The following is a 22,941-nucleotide window of genomic DNA, read 5'->3' as shown; positions in this document are numbered from 1 at the left end:
GGAGTACGTCAAGGCTGTTTGTCACCCTGCTTATTTAACTTCTATGCAGAGTACATCCACTGGACTGGAAGAAACACAAGCTGGAATCAAGATTGCTGGGAGAAGTATCAATAACCTCAGATATGCAGATGACACCACCCTTATGGCAGAAAGTGAAGAGGAACTAAAAAGCCTCTTGATGAAAATGAAAGAAGAGAGCGAAAAAGTTGGCTTAAAGCTCAACATTCAGCAAACGAAGATCATGGCATCCGGTCCCATCACTTCATGGGAAATAGATGGGGAAACAGTGGAAACAGTGTCAGACTTTGTCTTTTCGGGCTCCAAAATCACTGCAGATGGTGACTGCAGCCATGAAATTAAAAGACACTTACTCCTTGGAAGAAAAGTTACGACCAACCTGGATTGTATATTCAAAAGCAGAGACATTACTTTGCTGACTAAGTTCCGTCTAGTCAAGGCTATGGTTCTTCCTGTGGATGGTTTTTCCTATGGTTTTTCATGTATAGATGTGAGAGTTGGACTGTGAAGAAGGCTGAGCACCAAAGAATTGATGCTTTTGAACTGTGGTATTGGGGAAGACTCTTGAGAGTCCCTTGGACTGCAAGGAGATCCAACCAGTCCATTCTGAAGGAGATCAACCCTGGGATTTCTTTGGAAGGAATCACGCTGAAGCTGAAGCCCCAGTACTTTGGCCCTCTCATGCGAAGAGTTAACTCAATGGAAAAGACTTTGGTGCTGGGAGGGATTGGGGGCAGGAGGAGAAGGGGACGACCGAGGATGAGATGGCTGGATAGCATCACAGACTCAATGGACTTGAGTCTGAGTGAACTCCGGGAGATGGTGATGGACAGGGAGGCCTGGCGTGCTGCGATTCATGGGGTTGCAAAGAGTCGGACACAACTGAGCTACTGAACTGAACTGAACTGAACTGAACCAAAAAACAGATTAAAAATCTAGAGTAGAGGTTGGATTCTCAAAAATACAATATTAAAGAAAAAAGTCACAAAAATTATAAAATATATGTATATATGAAGTTTGCTTTAAAAAATAGGGTCTTTTTTGCAAAGTAATAATAAGTTATAAAAATGAAAATTAAACGAGTAATAGAGAACTTAAAAATTAAAAAAAATTTTTTTTACTTTAAAAAATGATAATAGTAAAAATATATCTAGAACTTTCTCTGGTGTTGTTGTGGACAGTGTGGGGTCAGTTCATTTTCAGATAGTTCCTTGATCTGGCTTATACTTCTCAAGGTTTATAGGCCCCTTCCTATGTAGTCAGTGCTAACTACAGGGTTTTAATCTGTTGCACCTGTCATTTCCAAGGCGGTTCCCTCTGTTTTAGCTTCTTCTGTTTGCTGGTCTCGTCAGTGTCTAATTTCCACCCTGACACAAGCGGACGGTGGTGGTCACTTTTTTAGGCTCGCTTGTTCAGTCGTGCTGTGGGGAGGGAGGGACGCTGCAAAGAAAAAGCAATGGCGTGTGCTCGCAGTGTCTCGGCCACACTGGGTTTGCCGCCGCTCACGGTGTTTGCGCTTTCCCTGTCTACAGTGCTTAGGCTCTAGGTTGCTCTGCCAGGGAGTGTCTGAGGCTGGCCCTGGGTTGTATGCACTTCCCAGGTCTAAGCCACTCAGGTTCAGGTACTCGGGTAGTCCTCAGAGGTGCAGACTCAGTTGGGCCTGTGTTTTGTGCTCTTCCCGGGTCCGAGCAGCTCAGGTGACCAGGTGCTTGCCAAACGTGGTCGCTGCGACTTATTGCCTCCCCCGTCCCTGCCGGTCGGTTTTCTGGGTGTACAACCAGCGCACCTTCTCAGGTGTGCTGTGTGTCTCTTCCGGGGCGCTGACCTCTGGCTGCGACCCTCCCGGCGGATGTCGCCTGTCCAGAATCCCAAGAAGTCTTGGTTAGCCACGAAGCCTTCTTGCAGTTTGGTAGATGATGCCTCTCTGGGGCCGCGATTGCCCTCTTCCGGCTTTGGCTGCCCTCGCCTGCCTGTCTCCGGGGGTTGATGGGCGGGTCTGCAGCCGGCTAGCTCTGCTCAGTCCTTTGTTCTGTGAGCGGGCCTGGCTGTGTCTTAGGTTAGGGCTTTTCGCAGGGTAGCTATCCCACAGTCTGGTTTGCTGTCTCAAGTTAGGTCCCTCAGATTGCCCTCAAGGTATTCAGGCCCAGTCCTTACTCTAAGCAATGCAGCCTGTGCCTCCCTGCCCAGCCCCCGCCTGCTAGTGGCAGATGCAGGCGTCTTTGCTGCTTCTCTGCTGGAGTTACCGTTGGGCACGTAATCTGTGGGTTTTAATTATTTATTTTTCCTCCCCGTTATGTTGCCCTCTGAGGTTCCAAGGCTCGCCACAGACTCGCCAGTGAGAGTGTTTCCTGGTGTTTGGAAACTTCTGTCTTTTTTAAGACTCCCTTCCTGGGACGGAGCTCCATCCCTACCTCTTTTGTCTCTCTCTTTATCTTTTATATTTTTTCCTACCTCCTTTCGAAGACAATGGGCTGCTTTTCTGGGTGCCTGATGTCCTCTGCCAGCATTCATAAGTTGTTTTGTGGAATTTACTCAGCATTCAAATGTTCTTTTGATGAATTTGTGGGGGAGAAAGTGGTCTCCCTGTCCTATTCCTCTGCCATCTTAGGACTGCTCCCCCTGTATTTGTCTTTAAAGATGCATATATAAAACTTCACCTGTTAACTTTCTGGAAGTAAACTAAAATAATATATTGCCAACAATGCACAGAGAAGTAGAGGGAGCTGCTTTTTTGTGTGTGTGAAGTAGAGTAAAATGTTATTGAACTAAAGCAATTGCACAAAAGTCTTTCCTTTCCAACGGCTGAGAGAGTGTATGGTCTTTTCATCTGTTATCACAGACCATCTGTTTCTGTGCCTCCCTGTTTGGAGATTTGTCCCCTGGGGGACCTCAGACTGCAGAGTTTCCTGTGTATAAAGCAACTGCCCGTAAGCAAGCCTACGGACTGAAAGTGAGGGTCATGGCCTGACTAAGTGGACAGGAAGACCCTGGAAATTGAAATCCAGGCTGGAGCACGTTTCTGGCTCTTCCCTAACTTGTTAACTTAGCCACAATGTTGTGTCAGTTTTCTGGTCTTTGTCATGCTTGCTCCATTTGTTTTTCAGTTGCTCAGTCATGTCTGATTCTTTGCGACCCCTTGGACTATAGCACACCAGGCTTCCCTGTCTTTCAGTCTCTCCTGGAGTTTGCTCACACTCATGTCTGTTGAGTCAATGATGCCATCCAGCCATCTCATCCTGTTGTTCCTGCCCTCAGTCTTTCCCAGTATCTTTTCCAATGAGACCACTCTTCGCATCAGGTGGCCAAAGTATTAGAACTTCAGCTTCAGCATCAGTCCTTCCAGTGAATGTTCAGGGTTGATTTCCTTTAGGATTGACTGGTGTAATCTTATTGGTGTCCAGGGGACTCTCAAGAGTCTTCTCCAGCACCACAGTTCAAAAGCATGAATTCTTTGGTGTTCAGCCTTCTTTATGGTCCAACTCTCACATCCATCCATACATACATGACTACTGAACATGACTGTTTTCTCCTTGTCCCATGATAGTTCGTGGCCTCTATGTGCTGGCAGCTCCCCATGAGCCCTGTGAGGGCAGGGTCAGAGTCTCCCAGCTCTGTGCCCAGCACCATGCCTGAGCCAACATGGGCCCCAGAAGGGTGGAGGAAAGGTTGAGTCCGTTGAGGTCAGCATCTGCTAAAACCATGGGCTTTTTATTCCTGAGAAATTGTTCAGAGTGGAATCTCCCACTTTTTTTTTTTTATCTTAATGTTAGATACTTTATAGATGTGCTTATGTGATAGATAATACACTCGGTGGCCAAGTGGGAGGCAGGTTTGGTATTTTCCACCGCTGGTTTCAGACTTGAGAATAGCCCATTTGCTTCAGGGGTGAGGCGTAGGCCAGGGCGGGGTTCACTCATTGCTGTGAGCTGGGCTGGGAGCTTCACTCCCAGAGCTGCCCCCATAGCCCCTGCCCCCTGTCCTCGCACCTCATTGCCACTGCTTCCCTTCTTTCAAAGAGCCCTGTGGTGCTTTGAAGGCATCTCCATCAGAGCAAACAAACTCCGGGGACTGGGCTCTCGTGCCGTCATTACGGCATGGAGCTCTCGCTCTCCTCAGCGAGGAACTCTTTTAACCACTCTTCTTTTCAAGTTTCCTGTGTCAGTTTGGATTTTCATCTCTGGCTGGGAACTGAGGTTTTTGAAAAAGAAATAAATGAGCCCTTAGAGTGCACCCTTCTCCCAGCACCCTTTCCCACTGCCTGTGTCCTTCCGACAATCTTCAAAGGCATCAAGAAATGAGGGGCCCTGATAAGCTCTAAGATAAATTGCTTTCAGACTATCAGAGATTAAAAGGAAAAATCAAATAGCGAGGGCTCAGGAGAGATCACTGTAAACTCCTTCAAAGCCCTTCTGAATGCCTCCATCAGCTCTGATGATGCCCAACCATCAGTGGGTGGTGACAGCCCCCTGCAGAATGTGTGCGGTGTGTGCCCAGGGCGTCTTTCAGAAGGGCACATGAGCACAAGTTTGTCTGCAAGCGCTAGGAGTGATGGCATGACCTAGAAGGTCAAGGGCACTGGGGGGCAGTGACAAGCCTGGACCCTGTGATGTAGCCTGCGTGGAAGTCCATGGCATTAGCTGAGCAGAAAGCTAGGACTGTTTGATGGGAGCTGCCTGGACCCCTTAGGCATCTGGGCATGGCAGGCCTTGCTTAGAACCCAGATGCTTGGTGGGAAGTACGTCCAGACTGGTTGTTCAGAGGGTCTTCCATTTCATTTTTTGTTTTTGAATATCAAGTACACGTTTCTTGGGCTTCCCAGGTGGCACCTGCCAATGCAGGAAATACAGGTTCAATCCTGGGTTTGGGAAGATTGCCTGGCAACCCACTCCAATATTCTAGCCTGGGAAGTTACGTGGACAGAGGAGCCTGGTGGGCTACAGTCCATGGGGTCGCAAAGAGTCAGACACAACTGAGTGACTGAACAAGAGAACAGCACGCTTTTCCTAAGTGTGCTTCAGGAACCCCAGCCTCAGGAGACACTGTGCAGTAGTAGCAATCCACAAAGGAATTTAGAGGAATGGTCACTCAGAGGCCCCTTTGGGGATTCCCAGTGTGCCTTAGCCCATAAGAAGGTCTGTTAGCTGAGTCTGAGTTGCATTACCAGCAAAACTAAAACCACAGCAACAAAGTCATTCAGATTTACTGGGCTCTCATTTTTACAGGCTAAGCTCTGTTCTCAGCACATAGTGTGTGTTTTCTTTTGATAAACCTTTTTAGAGCAATTTTAAATGCATTGCAAAGCTAAACAGAAAGTAACAGAGATTTCCCCATATACCCCCTGTCCCCCCACACGCACAGCTCCCCTCCTCTTGACATCCTGTATCTTAGCGCTGCCTTTACTACAGTTGATGAGCCTGCATTGACACGTGGAGTAACACCCAGAGTCCACAGTTTATGTTAAGGCCCGGTCTGGGTGCTGCACATTTTTGGAGTTTGGACAAATGTGGAATGATGCCTATACCTCATGAGAGTATCATGCAGAGAAGTTTCACGCCCCTAAAACTCCTCCTTGCTCCTCCTGCTCATCCTTCTCTCCCTCTGCCCCCTGGCTACCATGGATCCCTTTACTGTCTCTATCATTCTACCATTTTCAAAGTGTCTTCTAGTTAGAATAGTATAATATGTAGCCTTTTCACATTGGCCTTTTTTTTTTTCTCATAGGTATGCATTTATGTTTCTTATACATCTTTTCAAGGCTTGATAGCTCATTTTTTTTTTTAGAGCTGAATAACAGTCCGTTGTTGAGATATACCACCTTTTGTCCATTCACATACCGAAGAACATCTTGGTTGCATCTAAGTTTTGGTGGTTATGATAAAGCTGCTTCATCCTTGTGTAGGTTTTTGTGTGGACGTGAGTTTTCAGCTCATTAGGGTAAAAAGCAAGGAGTGCAATCGTTGAATCTTATGGTAAGAGTGTTTTAGTTTTGAGGGAAACTGCCAAACTGTCTTCCAGAATGGCTGTATCATTTTGCATCCCCATCCGGAACTAATGAGAGTTCCCACGGCTCCGCATCCTCTGGCGCTTGGTGTTATCAGTGTTGTAGATTTGGACCATTCCGTCGGTGTGTGATGGCGTCTTGTTTTGAGTTGAATTTCTCTGATGATGCATGATATGGAACGTCTTTGCACATGCTTACTCGGCATTTGTATATCCTCTCTGGTGGGGTGTCTGTGGAGGTCTTTGGCCTGTTTTACCAGATGTGTCCTTTGAAACTATTTTCTCTCAGTCTGTGGCTCATTGTTTCATTCTCTGGACAGTGTCTTTCCCTGTCTATCGATTCTTTTTTCTTTTTTCATGGGTAACGCCTTCAGTGTTGGATCTGAGGTCGTTGCCGTACTCCAGGCCATCCAGGGTTTCTTCTGTGTCTTCTAGGAGTTTTATAGTTTCTCATTTTGCTTCTAGATCTCTGATCCAATGTGAGTTAATATTTGTGAAAAGGTGTCAAGTTTTTGTCCAGGTTCACTTTCTTCTTTTTGCACATGGCTATCCAGTTTCAGCATCATACTGAGATAACTGTCTTTGATCCACTGTGTAGCATTTGCTTGTGTGTCAAAGATCAACTGACTGTATTTAAGAGAGTTTATTTCTGGACTCTGTTCTGTACCATTTGATCTATTTGACTTTTATTTCACCAGTATCATATGCTCTTCGTCACTGCAGCTTTATAGTCTGTTTGGAAGTTGAGTAATGTCAGTCCTCCAACTTTGTTCTTCTCCTCTAGCATTTTGTGTAGGCTTCTGGGTCTTTTGCATCACCTTATAAACTTCATAATCAGTTTATCAATACCCACAAAATAACTTGCTGAGATTTTGACTGAAATTACATTGAATCTACCCATCAGGTTGGGAAGAACTGTTGTCCAGACAACACTGAATCTTCCTATCCTTGAACATGGAATAGCTTAGTGCTTTGATTCCTTTCATTGGTTTTGAAGTTTTCCTCATATAGATCTTGTACATATTTTGTGAGATTTATTTATACCTATTCATTGTAAATAATGGATTTATTTGTCCCATTTCGTTTTTTGTGTGCTAATGTAAATAGTTCTGTGTTTTTGATTTCGAATTTCACTTGTTCATTGCTAGCATATAGAAAAGCAACTGACTTGTATATTAGACTTATACCTATAATTTGCCGTAACTGCTTATTAGCTCCAGGAGTATCTTTGTCTGTTCTTTCAGAATTTCTTCTTAGGTGATCATGTCATCTGCAGACAAAGACGACTTTAATTTCTTCTTTCTCAATCTCCGTATCTTTTATTTCCTTTTCTTGTCTTACTGCATTAGCTAAGACTTCAGGTATGATGTTAAAAAGCAGTGCTGGGAGGGGACATCCTTGCCCTGTTTCTAATCTTAGTGGGAAAGTTTCTGGTTTCTCACCATTAAGTGTAATGATAGCTATAATAGGTTGTTTGTGGATTTTCTTTATTGACTTGAGGAAGTTCTTCTCTATTCCTGGCTTACTGAAATTGCTTATCATGAATAGGTATTTGATTTTTCCAAATTAATTTTCTGCCTCTATTGATGTTATCATGTGACTTTTATTTCTTAACCTGTTGATGTGATGGATTATATTAATTAATTTTAGAATGTTGAATCAAATGAGATAAATCTCACTTGGTTGTGATTTATAGTTCTTTTAAAAACATTTTGGGTTTTATGTGCTAATATTTTGTTGAGGATATTTGCATCTGTGTTCTTGAGAGATACTAGTTTGTCATTTTCTTTTCTTGGGCTGGGCTTGGGTATTTTCTTTGTCCCATGAAGACGTGGCATTCTTCTTCTTGCAGGTCTCTGTCCAAATTTCCCCTTCTCCTAAAAACACCAGTCATATTGGATGAGGGCCTGCAATCTCATCTTCACTAATAACATCTGTAATGACCACATTTCCAAATAAGGTCACATTGAGATACTGCGGGTTAGGAGTTCAACATGTGAATTTGTAGGGGACAAAATTTAACCCATAACATCCACTCTCTGAAAAGTTTTCATGTGAAATGGCATTAAAGTGACCATTAAAGTGAGAGGAAATGTGGATGAGCTATACAGCGTGATCATTCACCAAAGCTTCTCCCTAACTGAGGATGTGGCACCGCAGGCAGCTGGGTTGGTGACAGTGCAGAGTGAATGCCTTCCCTGCAGCCTGGATGGGACATGGCCTGGGAGTGGTCAGGGCCTGGGGTGGGCACCCGTACGCTCGAGTTCCAACGCCAGCTCTTCCTCAGAGTCCTGGAGCTCGTCGCCCTTGGCCTTGGTTTCTTAATCTGTAACAAGTAATAATGCCTGTCCTTCAAGAGTGGTTGTGAGTCTCAAAATAACTCACCTGCACAAGTGTCTTGAGCACTGGAGGGCGAAATGCACTTCGGGTCTTGGAGATTGTTGTACAGCATGGTGTCTGTAACCGACAGTACGCATTGTACACCTAAAATCTGCTAGAGGGCAGGCCTTATACTAAGTGTTCTTATCGCATACATGATAATGTTGATAAAGGAGGGAACTTTGGGAGATGGAAATGTTAACAACCTTGATGGTCTTAGACCCTGAGGCTGAGCTCTGCTCTCCACTGGCCCAGCCGCATCCATAGGACTGTTGTTTCTAAGGCCAGTCCCTCCCTCCTGAAAGGGAGACGAGGCCACTGCCCTGCTACCCTCGAGTCCCTGGGCCGTGCAGGGCCAGCTGCGGGCGCTGGGAAAGGTATCCGTGTGTCTCGCTTTGGTGGTGGTGATGGTATTTTTCCACAGACCCTGAGTTTAAATGAGACAGTCCATTGATTATGCTCTCTTTCTGTTAAGGACAAAAGGAGTTATTCTTGTCCTGTGTGTGAAAAGTCTTTTTCAGAAGATCGATTGATAAAGTCACATATCAAGACCAACCATCCCGGTAAGGTTATGCATCTCGGAGCGGGAGACGATTTTAAAAATGCTTATGTTTGTTTTAAGATACAGCGTTGTATAGCAGCTCTGTTAAATGAAACTAAAAGAGGGATGAAGATATGAGTCAATTCAAGGGGAGGAGTTATCTTTACTTAACACTCTGGTGTTTATATAATGATTTGCTCTATTTTATCATTTTTTCTAGTCTTCAAAGGCATCTGGCCCCAGTCTTGTGGCTCTCCTCCCCTTTTTAAAACTGCTGCCTTCCCAGGTGGCGCTAGTGGTAAAGAACCTGCCTGCCAATGCAGGAGACTTAAGAGACATAGGAGATATTCGATCCCTGGGTCAGGAAGATCCCCTGGAGAAGGAAATGGCCACCCACTCCAGTATTCTTGCCTGGAGAATCCTATGGACAGAGGAGCCTGGCGGGCCGCAGTCCATCAGTTTACAAAAGTGTCAGACACGACTGAGCGACTCAACAGCAGCCACAACCATTGACACAAGACTTTCTTCTTTGCAGTTGGGTTGTTTGAATGGAGTTGTCATGTCGCCTGAGTTCCTTGTGTTCCTCAGGACACCCCCACCCCAGGACGCTGATTCACTGGGGAAGCCCAGTCTTTTCCCCGTATTTCCCATATTCTGCTTTTGTCCAACTGTTGCCTTGTCATACTGCTCTCCATCGCTCACATTTTGTGTTAACAGGAGTCTAGGTCTGAGAGACTCGCTTTGAAGAAAAAAGAGCTTTTTAGGCAAAAGTTCTCTCCCATGACCTCACAAGGCACAACTTAACTTGCTGCCTCAGAGCTGCCAGGAGTGACTAGGGTGGGGGGCATCCAGGCTCTGTCACGAGGCCCACTTACCTCTCATTGGAACCACGGTTCTTTGGCCGCTTCTGGTTGTCATCTGCTTTTCTTCTAGAGGTTTCCATGAGCACCATCTCCGAGGTTCTCGGGAGGAGGGTCCAGCTGAAAGGGCTCATTGGCAAGAGAGCCATGAAGTGCCCATACTGTGATTTCTATTTCATGAAGAATGGCTCAGACCTTCAGCGTCACATCTGGGCTCATGAAGGTGCGTGTCCCTCTGTCAGAACGGAGCTCGTGTGTGGTTTTAGAGCTGCCTTTGAGAGTTCTTGGGGCTTCCCTGGTGGCTCAGTTGGTAAAGAATCTGCCTGCAATGTGGGAGACCCGGGTTCGATCCTTGGGTTGGGAAGATTCCCAGGGAGAAGGAAATGGTAATCCACTCCAATATTCTTGCCTGGGAAATCTCATGGACAGAGGAGCCTGGTGGGCTACAGTCCCATGGGGTCACAAAGAGTCGGACACCATTGAATAGTGACTAACACTTTCACTTGGGGTTCTTTAGGAAGAAGCCATGTTCACACGCCCTGCAGCTAGAGTTCTCTTTACCTACTGCAAAAATGTGTCTTGTCAGGCAGCTGAGACCAGTGGTTTCAGCTGTGCATGACTCAGTTGGAGTGAGCAGAGATGTGCACTCTGCACGGTCTGCTGGGAGCGGTAGTTGAGCAAGTCACCATGGTTCCTGTGCGGAACGTGAGCTTCAGGAGAGCAGGGACCAACGCGCCAGCCTGGTCGTGGCGGTGACCCTGGTGGTCGCCCTGGTGACCTGTGTGTGGGGGCGTTGAGGAGGTTCTGGGGTGCTGGACGAAGGAATGCCCCGAGGACAGCAGATCCTCCGATTCTGGCAGCGGGCGAGGCCTGGGTGGGGACTGAGCAGGGGAGGAGGGAGGCAGCCCCTGCCTCAGGGCGCTCGCCTGTGCAGGGAGGCGTGGGCCGCGTGCGGGCACTCGGGGCAGCTGATGGTCAGGGTGCCATCAGAGACAGTGGGGCTGTGCTTCTCCCCCTGGGAGGGCACGTGGCCTTCCCAGCGAAGAGGCTCGGAGCCCTGAGGCTGGGGCCGGCCTTCCTGTGAGTTGGGAACCCACAGTGCTGCAGTCAGGAAAGCAGGACAGCTCCCCAGGGGGACGGATGAAGTATTTTCTACAATCTGTGATCAAATGAACGGTTCAGTAAAGAGAGCAGGAACTGATGGACGTGGCAGAAGGAGCTGAGACCAAAGCCAAGGTTGGGAGATACTTTTTCGTGGGCCCTGGTGGATAGTTGGGGAACGGAGGAGGACTAGCCCAATGGTAAGGATGCCTCGGCAGTAGAGCCGTCAGCCCTGCAGCAGCGATGAGCATCGTAAAGCTCCTCTTACCTTATGAGCTGAAACACGCTCTCACATGTGGTCCTGTGCGCCTGGGCCTGGCGACTTTTGCCAAGGCCCTTGGTTAATGCTTGTCAGTGTAACTCAGTTCAGTGGAATGAACGGCCGCTGCTTCCTGTGCTCAGCGTCTGTGCCCTTGGAGATCCCAGACCGTGGGGAGGGGCCGTAAGGGACACACTGTCAAGTGCGGTGGACGGTGCAGCTAGTCATGAGAGGGGATTCGGTGGCACTGATTAGGAGTCCAGGAGGAATTCTGCTGCAGGCCAAGGTGGAAGGGCATCGTGGTTGGAAGGAATAGCTTGGGTCGGAGAGAGGCCTGGGGGAGCGTGCGCTGTATGCACTGCTTTTTTCACAGTGGACAAGGGGATGTGTGTGTGTGGACATGTATGCGTATACCTTCCTTCAGATGCACACACACATGTATACATCTGTTTCTCTCTGTTTTTTCTCCTCCGACAGGTGTGAAGCCCTTCAAGTGTTCCTTGTGTGAGTACGCAACTCGTAGCAAGAGCAACCTCAAGGCTCACATGAATCGTCACAGCACTGAGAAGACCCACCTGTGTGACATGTGTGGCAAGAAGTTCAAGTCCAAAGGGACGCTGAAAAGCCACAAGCTCCTTCACACCGCCGACGGTGAGTGAGTGACTCCACAGCGAGCTTTTTCCCCTAGGACTGTGGTTTGAGGCGGACCTTCCAAGTCCGGCCTACGCCGTGGTTGTGTGTAGAGCAGGGAGGAGCCAGGGTTTGGAATTTCTCTTCTGAAGGAGGGAAGAGTGACCTCGCCTGCTTCCTCAGTGCCCCAGGCTCTGTGCTGACCCCACCTGTGCTTGCTGGACACTTGCTGCACGTGTGTGTGTGTATGTGTGTGTGTGTTTGTGTGTAAGCACGTGCATGCATGTGTGGGGGGTGGGCGTGGAGGGGACTCTGCCCCAGGGAATAAGGCATCCTCAGGAGACCTTGATCTGGAAGTTTCAGTCCTGTTCAACCCTCCCTCCCCGCCCGAGCCTGATGACCTTGAGGAGCAGCCATGACTCCACCTGGTGTGTGTCCCAGTCAGCAGGAAGGTCATCCGGCAAGGAGCCAGAGAGACAGAGAAAGGCAGAATTGCACAGTTGTTTTAGGAAGACAGGCAGCTATACGGTAAAAGAGCTATCACATTTAAAATTCTCCTTTAAACCGCAATCATATGAGGGTCTTCTCAATATTCCATGTAAGGAGATTAATAAACTGTACCAACGAAATGTTTTTTTAGTGCAATTACGTACAACAATCGGAGTCTGCCGTAAAAAGTGAAGTGGTTTCAACGGAGATTTTTTACTTCAGTGCACAGAGAAGGATCCTGCCGGTCTGTCCTGCCTTTAATTTGAGGTGGTTCTGGGGATCTGTCGTGTGTGCTGCCAGTGAGCCCGAAGGGCTCGGGGAGAAGCTGAATGCTTAGCCCGAGATCCGTCGGGACTTAGGGTCCGGTTTGCCTCGGGCTGGACCAAAGCCAGAGCCCTGCTGTTCATTCAGACTCAAGCAGTGTGCTGTGAATTAATAAATCCGTAATCAAAATAATTAAAAATACAATGACAGTAAAGCCATCGTGTCGTGAGTAATGGAAGCATTAAGTCATGTAATTATTCATGAATTCTCACACCTCCGCCAGCAATAAGCCTCTTTGATGTTTCTCGACAGGGTAAGCATATTATTCCCTGAAGTCCCCAGTGATGCCCCAGTTACAAGACACGGCCGCCCCCAGAGCCAGGGAGGTCTGGCGTGTCCCTGGGCCGCTGGGGTGGGGTCTGGAGGGCTGAGAGGGGCACCGTGGCCTCCGCCTGGCCCCAAGCTCCGGGCTTGGCACTGAAGGGCGTTGAGACGATGGCACTCACGTCTGATCGGGCACCACGGACAGGCTGTCGGGGTCTTGGGAGGATGGGATTAGCGTGAGCAGCCATGTCCCAGCCAGCATCCTCGGGACACTCAGCCTGTCCCTCCTGTCTCCCCACCCGCTTCCCCGAGTTCGTCGGCAAGGAGGGGAATTCAGATGGACAGAGATGTTTTTCTCATTTAGTTGTTGTTTCTTTGGGTAAGCTAGGGAGCCTCATGAGCTGTTTGGCAACTTCTGAAACAGGCTTTGAATCCTCGGGGAAGTGTGCTCATATAGGGCCTGGCTACCTTGATGAGGCTCCCAGCCTGTAGCCATAGGGTTCCTGCTTTACTCAGAGCCACGCGTGGCTTTAGAGCTGGCCTGAAATGATGCGGCTTTCAGTGCAGTTGTTGTAGCAGTGATAATTCCATAGGTTGCGCCACAGAGAAGCTACGTTGGAGCAGACAGAGCTGGAGAGGCATCAGTCTTGCCCGCTCCCACCTGGTACAGTGACCTGGGTCCGCCGACCTCTCTGCACCTCAGTTTCCTCCTAGGGAAGTGGGGATGGTTTTGCCTCCCTGTCTACTGGGTGTGAAGGTGAGCTGCAGGCGATGCCCCACTCCTCGCCCAGGCCTGCTTGGGGCCCCCAACTCAGTCTCCTTCCTGGTGCCTTCTCAGCCCCAGTCTTCACACCGAGGACTCTTCTGTCCACAGCTGCCCCCTCAGCGGTCCTGTCTGCTGCATGGCCTTACACACAATTTTTAAAAATTATTTTTCACTGCCCTGGGGCTGTTCCTGTTCAAGCACTTTCTCTAATTGTACTGAGTGGGAGCTACTCTCCGGTTGCAACTCACAGGCTCTCGAGCTCTGGCTCAAGGGTTGTGGAGCTCAGGCTTAGTTGCTCCTTGACAATTGAGATCTTCCTGGACCAGGGATCAAATCCATGTCCCTTGCACTGGCAGGTGGGTTCTTATCCATTGTACCACCAGGGAAGTCCTTGGGTCTCTTTTAATGAGGTAAAAAGGAACTGAGTAATTATCCTTTCCTTTACCTGCTTGTGGATCTTAATTTTTCAAGTGTATTGGCTTCTTTAAAGTGATCTAGGCTTATTTATTCATTCCTATTTCCCAAAGGAGCTCATTAGTGTGCCTTAGAAGTGATAGGCCGGAATGGGTGACGGTTCTGGTTACAGAGATTTGCCAGTCGACATGTACAAAGAGAGATATTGATCTATAAAGGGCCCGATTAAACCCTTTGCATGTATGCCAACAGGTACAAGAATTTAATGCAGAAATCGTGCTGGTAACACATCTCCTCACTTTTGACTTTAAAGAGGGTCTAGGCACATGTTACGTGGTCTAGAGGTTTGTACATGATTCTGCCTACCCAGAACAGATGGGAAAGGTTCAGTGGTGTAGTGCCTTTGTGTTATGTAATCAAACAGGAATTCTCTAATCATGAAATGAAAAGCTCTTTGAAGTTCAATGCCCCTTCTTCCCCCAATCCAACCTTCCCTCTTACACTGGAGATGAAGAAGTTTCCTGGTAAAATTTACAAAGAGGAATTACCCAAGCTTCAAACTCTCTGGTGTGTGTAGTAATTGGACAAGTGGAGAGTTGAGTATGGAAATGAGGTCTGAGCGGAGGAAGTACCACTTTTCCCCTTGCTTCTTCAATTTATAATAAGAGATCCCATGGCTCCACATTGAAATATTCTAGGAGATTTAAGTCCAGAGTTTTTGCAAGGTCCTGTTTCCTCTGAAAAACACAATCATTCTAGGGTAAAGCAGACCCGCTTATCTGTGTCCTCTTTACTTCAAAGAACATGCACTTTAGAGCCAAGAAGTTAAAAGAAGACGGTGCTTGAGCAGCCATTAGGGTAACCTTAGCAAGCCCACTGACTAGGCTGCAGTGAGCCTGGCCTCTCCGAAGCACCCTTCTCCTGCTCTTCCTCTGACTTCCTGCTGGAGAGAAGGTCAAGGGTCATGGGTGGGAGTGGGGCAACAACGTGAACACAGTGGGTTTTTTCTGTGACTTATCTTCACGGGCTGGGTCCTGGTGATGGGCAGGAGAGGGGAGGGCTAACTCCAGGATCCAGGACACCCACTTCTCTGTGCACCCTGCCCAGGGCCACCTGAAGTTCTTTTTCTGAGGTTTTTATGAACCATAAGAGTAACTGAACTCATACTCTAAAATGAACCGCTGAGCTGACTGAAGTTAGCTTAGACTAACACACAGATTTAACTGTTGAGTTAGGCTTGGTTACCTACAGTCTCACCTGGGCAGAGGAGTCTCAGCTGCAAATACCTGGCAGTGTCTCGAATTTAATCCAGATCTGGTGCCATGTCCTTCCCTGGTCTTTTATCACGCTCTGCCTTCTGTTTCTCTCCCTGTCTAATGCTGATCCATTCCTCCTAGTATCAAAACCAGTGTACTAATTACAGAGAATCATCCGTCCCTCGCTACGGTTGCTTCAAGTTCAGCTAGTAAAGTGCAGAGACTTCTTAAACGGCCTTTTTATTGCTGTAGCTATTTGTGTTCTGAGTTGCCATTGCACAAATTACCACAGATGCCAGAACTGGAAAGACATGTTTCGCTTTGCAAAACGCCTGCTGCACAATGCCTGCCTGCGATGCCTCCCACAGGGTGCATTTCTCACTTGAGGCAGCCGACCCGTGTGTGCCAGGCTGTGTGGAGAGGCAGTGCAGCAGAGTGGGTGAGACCTTGGGTCCTTGGGGCAGTCCTGGGTCTGAACCACTTCTTGCCTGAGTGCCCTTAAGCAGGTGCCTCATCATCCCTGTTTGTAACTTGGGGTCGATGATGATTCCTATGCGTTGCGGGTACATTCATTTCCCACGGCTGCCGTAACAGACCGCCACACATGTAGTGGCTTCAAACAACAGGTTTACTGTGAGACAGCTCTGGAGGTCGGAAGTCTAAAATCGAGGGGTCAGCAGGACTGCCTTTCTTCTGGAGACCCGCGGGGAGAATCTGTTGCTTTAAGCTCTCTGGCCTCTAGAGGCTGCCTGCATCCTTTGGTTTGCCAGCCCTTCCTTCATCTCAGCCAGCACATAGCTCTCACTCCCTCTCTCCTGTGCTTCTGTCCTCCCGTCTCCTTTCTGAGTCTGCCCCCTCCCCCCAATAAGGACCCTTGCTGTTTCACTGGGCCCACCTGTGTAATCCAGGATCATCCCCTAACTCAAGATTTTTAACTTGATCCCATCTGCAAAATCCCTTCTGCATATACGGTGATGTCTACAGGCTCCGATCCACTTGCCAGTACAGGAGACGCAGGTTTGATCCCTGGGTCGGGAAGATCCCCTGGAGGAGGGCATGGCAACCCACTCCAGTATTCTTGCCTGGGAAATCCCATGGACAGAGGAGCCTGGCGGGCTACAGTCCACGGGGTTGCAAAACTGTCAGAACTGAGCAACTAAGCAGCACTTTTGGGGGGAGGGCACGATTGCCTTAGCACAGTGGGGTTGTGGGGAGGTTAACTGGGCCCCCACACACCGAGTGTGTCCGCTCATTCTCAGTGCTGGGAGTGTGTGCCTGCCCTCTTAGTGATCAGTGTTCCCGTGTACCCAGCCACCTCAGCACAGGGTGGGTTTCAGCATGGGGTGTACCTCGACACAGGGGGCACCTTGACACAGGTACAGACAGATATTTGTGGTGATTAATCTGGATCACCTGTATCATTTAGGAAAGATCAAATTCCTTTTCTTTCAAATATTCCTTCACTAGGAAGGCACAGCGCAATAGTTAATATTTGAAGAGTATCAGTTTTGAAAAGGGTAAAGGCAGTTTTCTGAAAAATTTGCTTATGCAAAATACCACCTTTTTCAGTAAGACTGGATAAACAGCCATAGGAAGGCATTTTCGCTTTTATGCCTCCTGGTATTTTTATAGTTTATACAGATTTTTTTTTTCTCTAAGTATTTTAGTGCTTCTTCAAGTTTAAGGTACACACGAAGCTTGATTTGGCAGGAATTGTTTAACTTAGCAGATATTTCAAACATGCTGCCTTAAAGCGTGTTTTCCATCTCTGTCTTTGTGTTCTGATGGAATCCAAATGCCAGAAGACAAGGGGACAGTTTTATTTTCTTCTGAGAGTTTAAGGTTTTTCTGCCATTCTATTCATCCCTGGTTTTATATAGAGCTCTATTTAAAGTAACTAAGCAGCTGGAGCCATCCTCGGGGAAACTCATCAAGCCAGATGAGGGTGTAGTAAGAAACAAAGAAAGACAGCAGGTGTGTGTTTCTTTTCCTTTTTTTTTTTTTAAAGAATTTTTTCCAGTTTTATTGAAATACAGTTCACATATAATGTTGTATTAGTTTAAGGTGTACAACATAATGGTTTGATACACGTATACGTTATGAAGTGGCTGCCACAGTAAGGTTATTTAACATCCATCACCTAGTTATTTGGGGGCAGAGGATGGTTTCCTTTTTTCCCTCTCATTATTACAACTTACATTGTGGGGAATTTTTTTTTGCATATAAACCTTTCCTTCTTTCGAATTAATTTCCTAGGACATATTTCCAGGAGCAGGAGGGCTGTTCCACTTTGGTTCTTTTAATCATGCACCACACTTCCAGCGTACTTTTCAAAAAATTACATCAGAAACTTAGCAGAGTTCCCACTGAACTCTTTCATTTTTAGCATCGCATCTTATTAAAGATGTTCAGTTTCTTAGTTCAGTGGATATCAAATATTATCATTTCATTATACTTTTTAGTGTTTTGATTACTCAGGATATCAGTCAGGTGAATTAGAGGAGGGGTTCCCAACCTCTGGGCCGGGGACTAGTACCTCCTGTCAGATCATTAGATTAGAAATTAGGTTAGAAATAAAGTGCACGATGGATGTAGTGTGCTTGAATCATCCCAAAACCATTCCCCCATCCCCAGTCTGTGGAAAATTTGTCTTCCATGGAATCAGTCCCTGGTGCCAAAAAGGTTGGGGACTGCTGAATCAGAGGATACGATGGATTAAATCAGTAACGTGCGTGAGGAATTTGTAACGTTGACTGGTTCCTAGCACTGTGTGTAAACTTCTTTGCGGTCATTGAACTTCTTTTGATTAACTAAATTGGATTTAATCCTCTCTTGAGTGCCTTGTTTGTTCATGCCCTTTCTTCTGGGTTTGCTTTGAGGAGTGTTGGTGTTTTTTATTCTTGCACTCATGGATCCATTCAACATCTGTATTTGCTGGGCCTCTTTTGGTTGCTGTTGACAGAAGCTCACTTGAGGTCACTGAAACAGAAAAGGGACATTTATTGTATCCTGCAGAGACTGTCCCTTGGACTGCAAGGAGATGAAACCAGTAATATTCATTGGAAGGACTGATGCTGAAGATGAAGCGCCAATAGTCTGGCCACCTGATGTGAAGAACGGACTCATTAGAAAAGACCCTGATGCTGGGAAAGATTGAAGGCAGGAGGAGAAGGGGCTGACAGAGGATGAGATGGTTGGATGGCATCACCGACTGGATGGACATGAGTTTGAGTAAACTCTGGAAATTGGTGATGGACAGGGAGGCCTGGTGTGCTGCAGTCCTGGGATCGCAGAGAGTTGGACGTGACTGAGCAGCTGAACTGAACTGAACTGCAGAGACTTAGACACTTGCGTGTGTGTTTTAAGATTTTTTTTTTTTAATGTGGGCCATTTCTACAGTCTTTATTGAATTTGTTACAGTACTGCTTCTTCTGTTTTATGGTTTGGTTTTGGGGCACGTGGGGTCTTAGCTTCCTGGCTGGGGGTCGACCCCCTACCCCTGCATTGGAAGGCGAGGTCCTAGCTACTGGCCCATTGGGAAGTCCTGGGGCCCTGGTGTTTGGGTTTCTCCTCCTCAGGACTATTGTTGCCTCCTCTTCCTGTGTCTGGACCCCGTCACCCTTCTGTCTTAGCTTGCCCATCGCTTCCCCACGGAGGCCTTCCCTGATGGCCCGGCCCCACCCTGGCCCCCTCCTCCCCCACCCTGCCACGCTGCCGACTGTGACTGGTCGAGGTCCCTTAGCTTCCCTCGTGAGCTTGCCCCCCTGAGGGGGGCGCGGGCTCCCATCAGCTCCCGTCTGTGCTCCCGGCCCAGGCCTGGCCTCGCACCGCCCCCCTGCCCCCCACGTGGCCCCTCAGGGAGAGCTCGTGGGGTGGAGGTCTTCATCCCTCAGCCTTCGCTTCTCTCGGCCTCCTTGTCCTGATGCTCTCTCTCTCTGTCTCCCATTGCAGTTGGTTTGTTCACTTGCTTCGTCCACAGAGTGGACATCTAATGACCGGCATCTCCTGAGTTACGTGCCTCAGATCCCCACAGTTCAGGTTCCTGGCCCTGTCGGGTCACTGTCCACTGTGGTCCCATCATCTGCAGCTGCGGGCGGGGGGACAGGGGCTGGGGTGGTGGCAGGCGGGGGCAGGGGTGTGTGGGCATGGAGAGTGGGGGGAGGAGGTTGTGGGGATAGCTGGCATGGGGAGGGGCAGGGCGTGTGGCTGAGCAGCCTCCTGCTGGGACGCTCCTATCACCGGAGCTGCCAGCACAAGGGCATGAGATGAGATGTCCGCTCTCCCGTCGCCAAAGTACAGCCACCTTGAGAAGGCACCACAGGGACGACTCCATGAGCCACCCCCCCACCCCCCAGGTAATTAGACATTTTGGATACAACAACAGGTAATGCCAGCAGCAATCAGAGAGAAAACACAGATTCCCCCACCATCATGACGCTCAGTGAGAACCAAGATAAATCAATAAAATGGGGGGGGGGAGTATATTACAACTGAGTTATGAAGATACCTCAGTTATTGAAAAATGCAAGTATGAATATGAGGTTGTTCAATTTCAATGTGAAAATGTCACAAAATGAGGGATGTCAAAAATGAATCAGTGAGAGGAATCTTTTCTTTTTCCTCTCCAATGTAGGTCACGTTGTCTTTTTTTTTTTAACTTTTTATTTTACATTGGAGTATAGTTGATTAACAGTGTTATGTTAGTTTCCCGTGTACAGTAAAGTGGCTCAGTTATATATATACATGTATCTATCCTTTTCCAAATTCTTTCCACATTTAGGTTATTATATAACACTGAGCAGAGTTCCCTGTGCTATACAGTAGGTCTATCCATTTTAAATGTAGCCGTGTGTATGTGGATTCTTATGTAGCTGTGACCCAGGGCTTTGGGGTGCATATCCAGGCTCTACCACCAGCTGCTTCACAACCTGACAAGTTGCTCAGCTTCTTGTTCCTGGTTCCTCTTTCGTAAGAGGGTGTCCTGCCTGTGTCCCGGGGCTCTGGGGGTTCTGGGTGAGATCAGACAGGCCAAGTCCTGGCACAGCTGTTGATAGCCAGCAGCTCAGTACGCAGAGCTTGCCAGGCATGTTGTGTGAGAAATGAATGAAGTTTTTTTTTTTTTTTTAAACCCACCTCCTTTTTCCTTTGTCATCGTTTCTTTCTCTTCCCGGGCTGCTCTGGGACTCACACTGACACAGCCATTTGCTCTGCGTCGCCCAGCCCTTTGAGGTCACTCTAACCTCAAGTAAATTCTGCGTTTCTAGCCGGTTCTCCCTGTGATACCCAGGAGTATCTCGATGGAAAGCAATCTGATAGTCTCAAATCATTGCTTTTTTGTGTTTAGTCATGTGTCTATATTGCATTACTTTAATTAGGCAGCAAAAGATTCTGTCCAGTGCTCTCCCAGGCCTGTTTGGTGGGGGCGTCAGTGGTTGCTGGAAACATTTGTCATATTTATTGCCTGAGCTCTGTGCCTCGTAAGGGATGCTCTTAGGAGCTGCCTTCTCTCCTTGTCTCTTGCTGAGTCCCGGGAATATATCCATAAAAGGCTGACTCTGGCTCTCCAACGAGGTGATTCCATTTATTCATTTCAGGCACTAATCATTTTTAGCACTTTATCTCTTACTCTTTGATCCAGATGTATTAGTAATGAGTGAAAATATTTATCAATGTGGAGAGTGGTTTTATCAGCTTTCCTCCCCACACTGTGCCGGTGGGGAACCCAGACACCATTCTGCTCAGGCTGCCTGGCACAATAATGATTTTCTGGGTGAGTCACATGCCAGCAGGGATGTATGATTGTCTGAGTTTAGGTAGGAGATGTACAGCAATGGATGGCCTTCTCTTGAAAAAAAGATGATACTGTGTTCAAGAAAAGGTGTTAATTGCTCTCGTTGTTATTATTCAGTTGCTGAGTCATACCAACTCTTGGCCACTCCTTGGACTGCAGCACGCCAGGCTTTCTTGTCTTTCACCATCTCCTGGAGTTTGCTCAAACTCATGACCATTGAGTCGGTGATACCATCCAACCATCTCATCCTCTGTTGTCCCCTTCTCCTCCTGCCTTCATTCTTTCCCAGCATCAGAGTCTTTTCCAGTGAGTCCGCTCTTTGCATCAGGTGGCCAAAGTATTGGAGCTTCATCTTCCGCATCAGTTGTTCCCGTGAATATTCAGGTGTGATTCCCTTTAGGACTGATGGACCTCTGTCAACACAGTAATATCTCTGCTTTTTAATATGCTGTCTAGGTTTGTCGTAGCTTTTCTTCTGAGGAAATTGCTCTCCAGTTATGACTGATTTGCCTTAAGCATGAAAAGGTTTTCCTCAAGCTTTGGACTTGCAGAATTAGTAGAATCTAGAGCTTGGGGGTCATTCACCTGGAACGACAGGTACAGTTGCTGTATTTCTGTTATTTCTATATTTCTGTATTTCTGTTAGCTGTTTTGCTGTATTTCTGTTAACTGTTTACCTTTTGCTGCTCCTATTGAAAGTATTATTCATGTGAGTTGTCCAAAATTTCCTTTTTGTTTCTTGCCCAGCTCAGTTTGGTAAAATGCACAGGCTGGTTTCAGGGTATGCCATGCATTTAGGCACTAGGAGTGCCAGAATGAGTAAGACACGGTTCCTGCCTGTGGGTGGCTGATGGCAGGTGGCGACGATGCCGCAGAGCTGGGGCATCAACAGAGCGTGTGGAGTGCTGGCTCCTCACCTGCCTGTGCCAGAGATGTCGATCAGCTTGAGTTTTGTGTTAAAGTGAAGAATGACCAGATGCCAAGAGACAGTGTATCCGAGGCATGGAAAGTGTTAGCAGAGGCTCAGGGGTCTTAGACTGCAAAGGCAAAAGAGGAAGTCAGAGAGAGGAATCAGGAGGGGAGAGTCAGTTCTGGCTCTGGGAACCTTCTGTGCCCCAGCCCTGGAACCTCCGCTTTGACCCACTGTTGGAGTTGTTGGGGAGCACGACAGGAAGGGCTGTGGGCGTTTCTGTGTTAGATCAGAATGGAGGATGGGGCTTCAGGATGGGTGTATGTACGGTGGAGGTGGGGAGAGGGTGGGTGATGGATGGGGGGGGTGGTTACCTGAAGGCAAGGAAACTGGCTCAGAAGGCTTTTACCACTGCCCAGAAAACAAATGATTGGGGTCTAAAACCAGTGTGGAGGCTTTAGAAACAAAGGGAAATAGAAACATATTAGGAGTTGAAATCAGGTGCTAAAAAAATGAGGTGAGTGAAGCTGGGGTCGTGGTGATGTTGAGGCAGGCTGCCAGGTCTCTAACTTGGGTGATGAGGTGAGTGATCCCCTAGGAAGGTCGGAAGTGGAACCCGTTTGATGGGTGAGACAGTGAGTCCGGATTAGAACAAGTGTGAGTAGAAGATAGGTTTTAATATCAAAGGTTTACAAAAGAAGGAGAACGGGAGTGTGGCTAGGGCACTTGGACTTAAGTGTGTAAAGGGTGGAGATGGGAGACAGTGTCTCCAGCACGCGGAGAGTGAACAGAGAGGCACGGAGGGGCGGGAGGGGCGTGGAGTCAGGTGCAAAGGGCTCCCTAAGCACGCCCCATCGCAGAGCCATGTGCGGTGGAATCTGTGAAAAATAAGGGCTGGAACCTGCCTGTGGCTTGGTTGGCTGGCATTGTTGGTCACTG

General features: G+C 47.8%; 1 protein-coding gene across 1 annotated transcript in view; it reads left to right on the top strand.

Moving 5' to 3' along the window:
• Positions 1-22,941, top strand: part of ZFAT (zinc finger and AT-hook domain containing) — a 160,880-nt gene that overhangs the window by 80,134 nt on the left and 57,805 nt on the right. Inside the window, exons 8-10 of the mRNA XM_018058597.1 lie at positions 8,873-8,960; positions 9,872-10,021; positions 11,636-11,809. Of these exons, the coding sequence (XP_017914086.1) occupies positions 8,873-8,960; positions 9,872-10,021; positions 11,636-11,809 (412 nt within the window). The remainder of the gene's footprint in view (positions 1-8,872; positions 8,961-9,871; positions 10,022-11,635; positions 11,810-22,941) is intronic.

The sequence above is a fragment of the Capra hircus genome, chromosome 14 (genome assembly GCF_001704415.2).
Source record: "Capra hircus breed San Clemente chromosome 14, ASM170441v1, whole genome shotgun sequence".
NCBI lineage: Eukaryota > Metazoa > Chordata > Mammalia > Artiodactyla > Bovidae > Capra > Capra hircus.
This window is presented reverse-complemented; position numbering and strand designations above follow the sequence as displayed.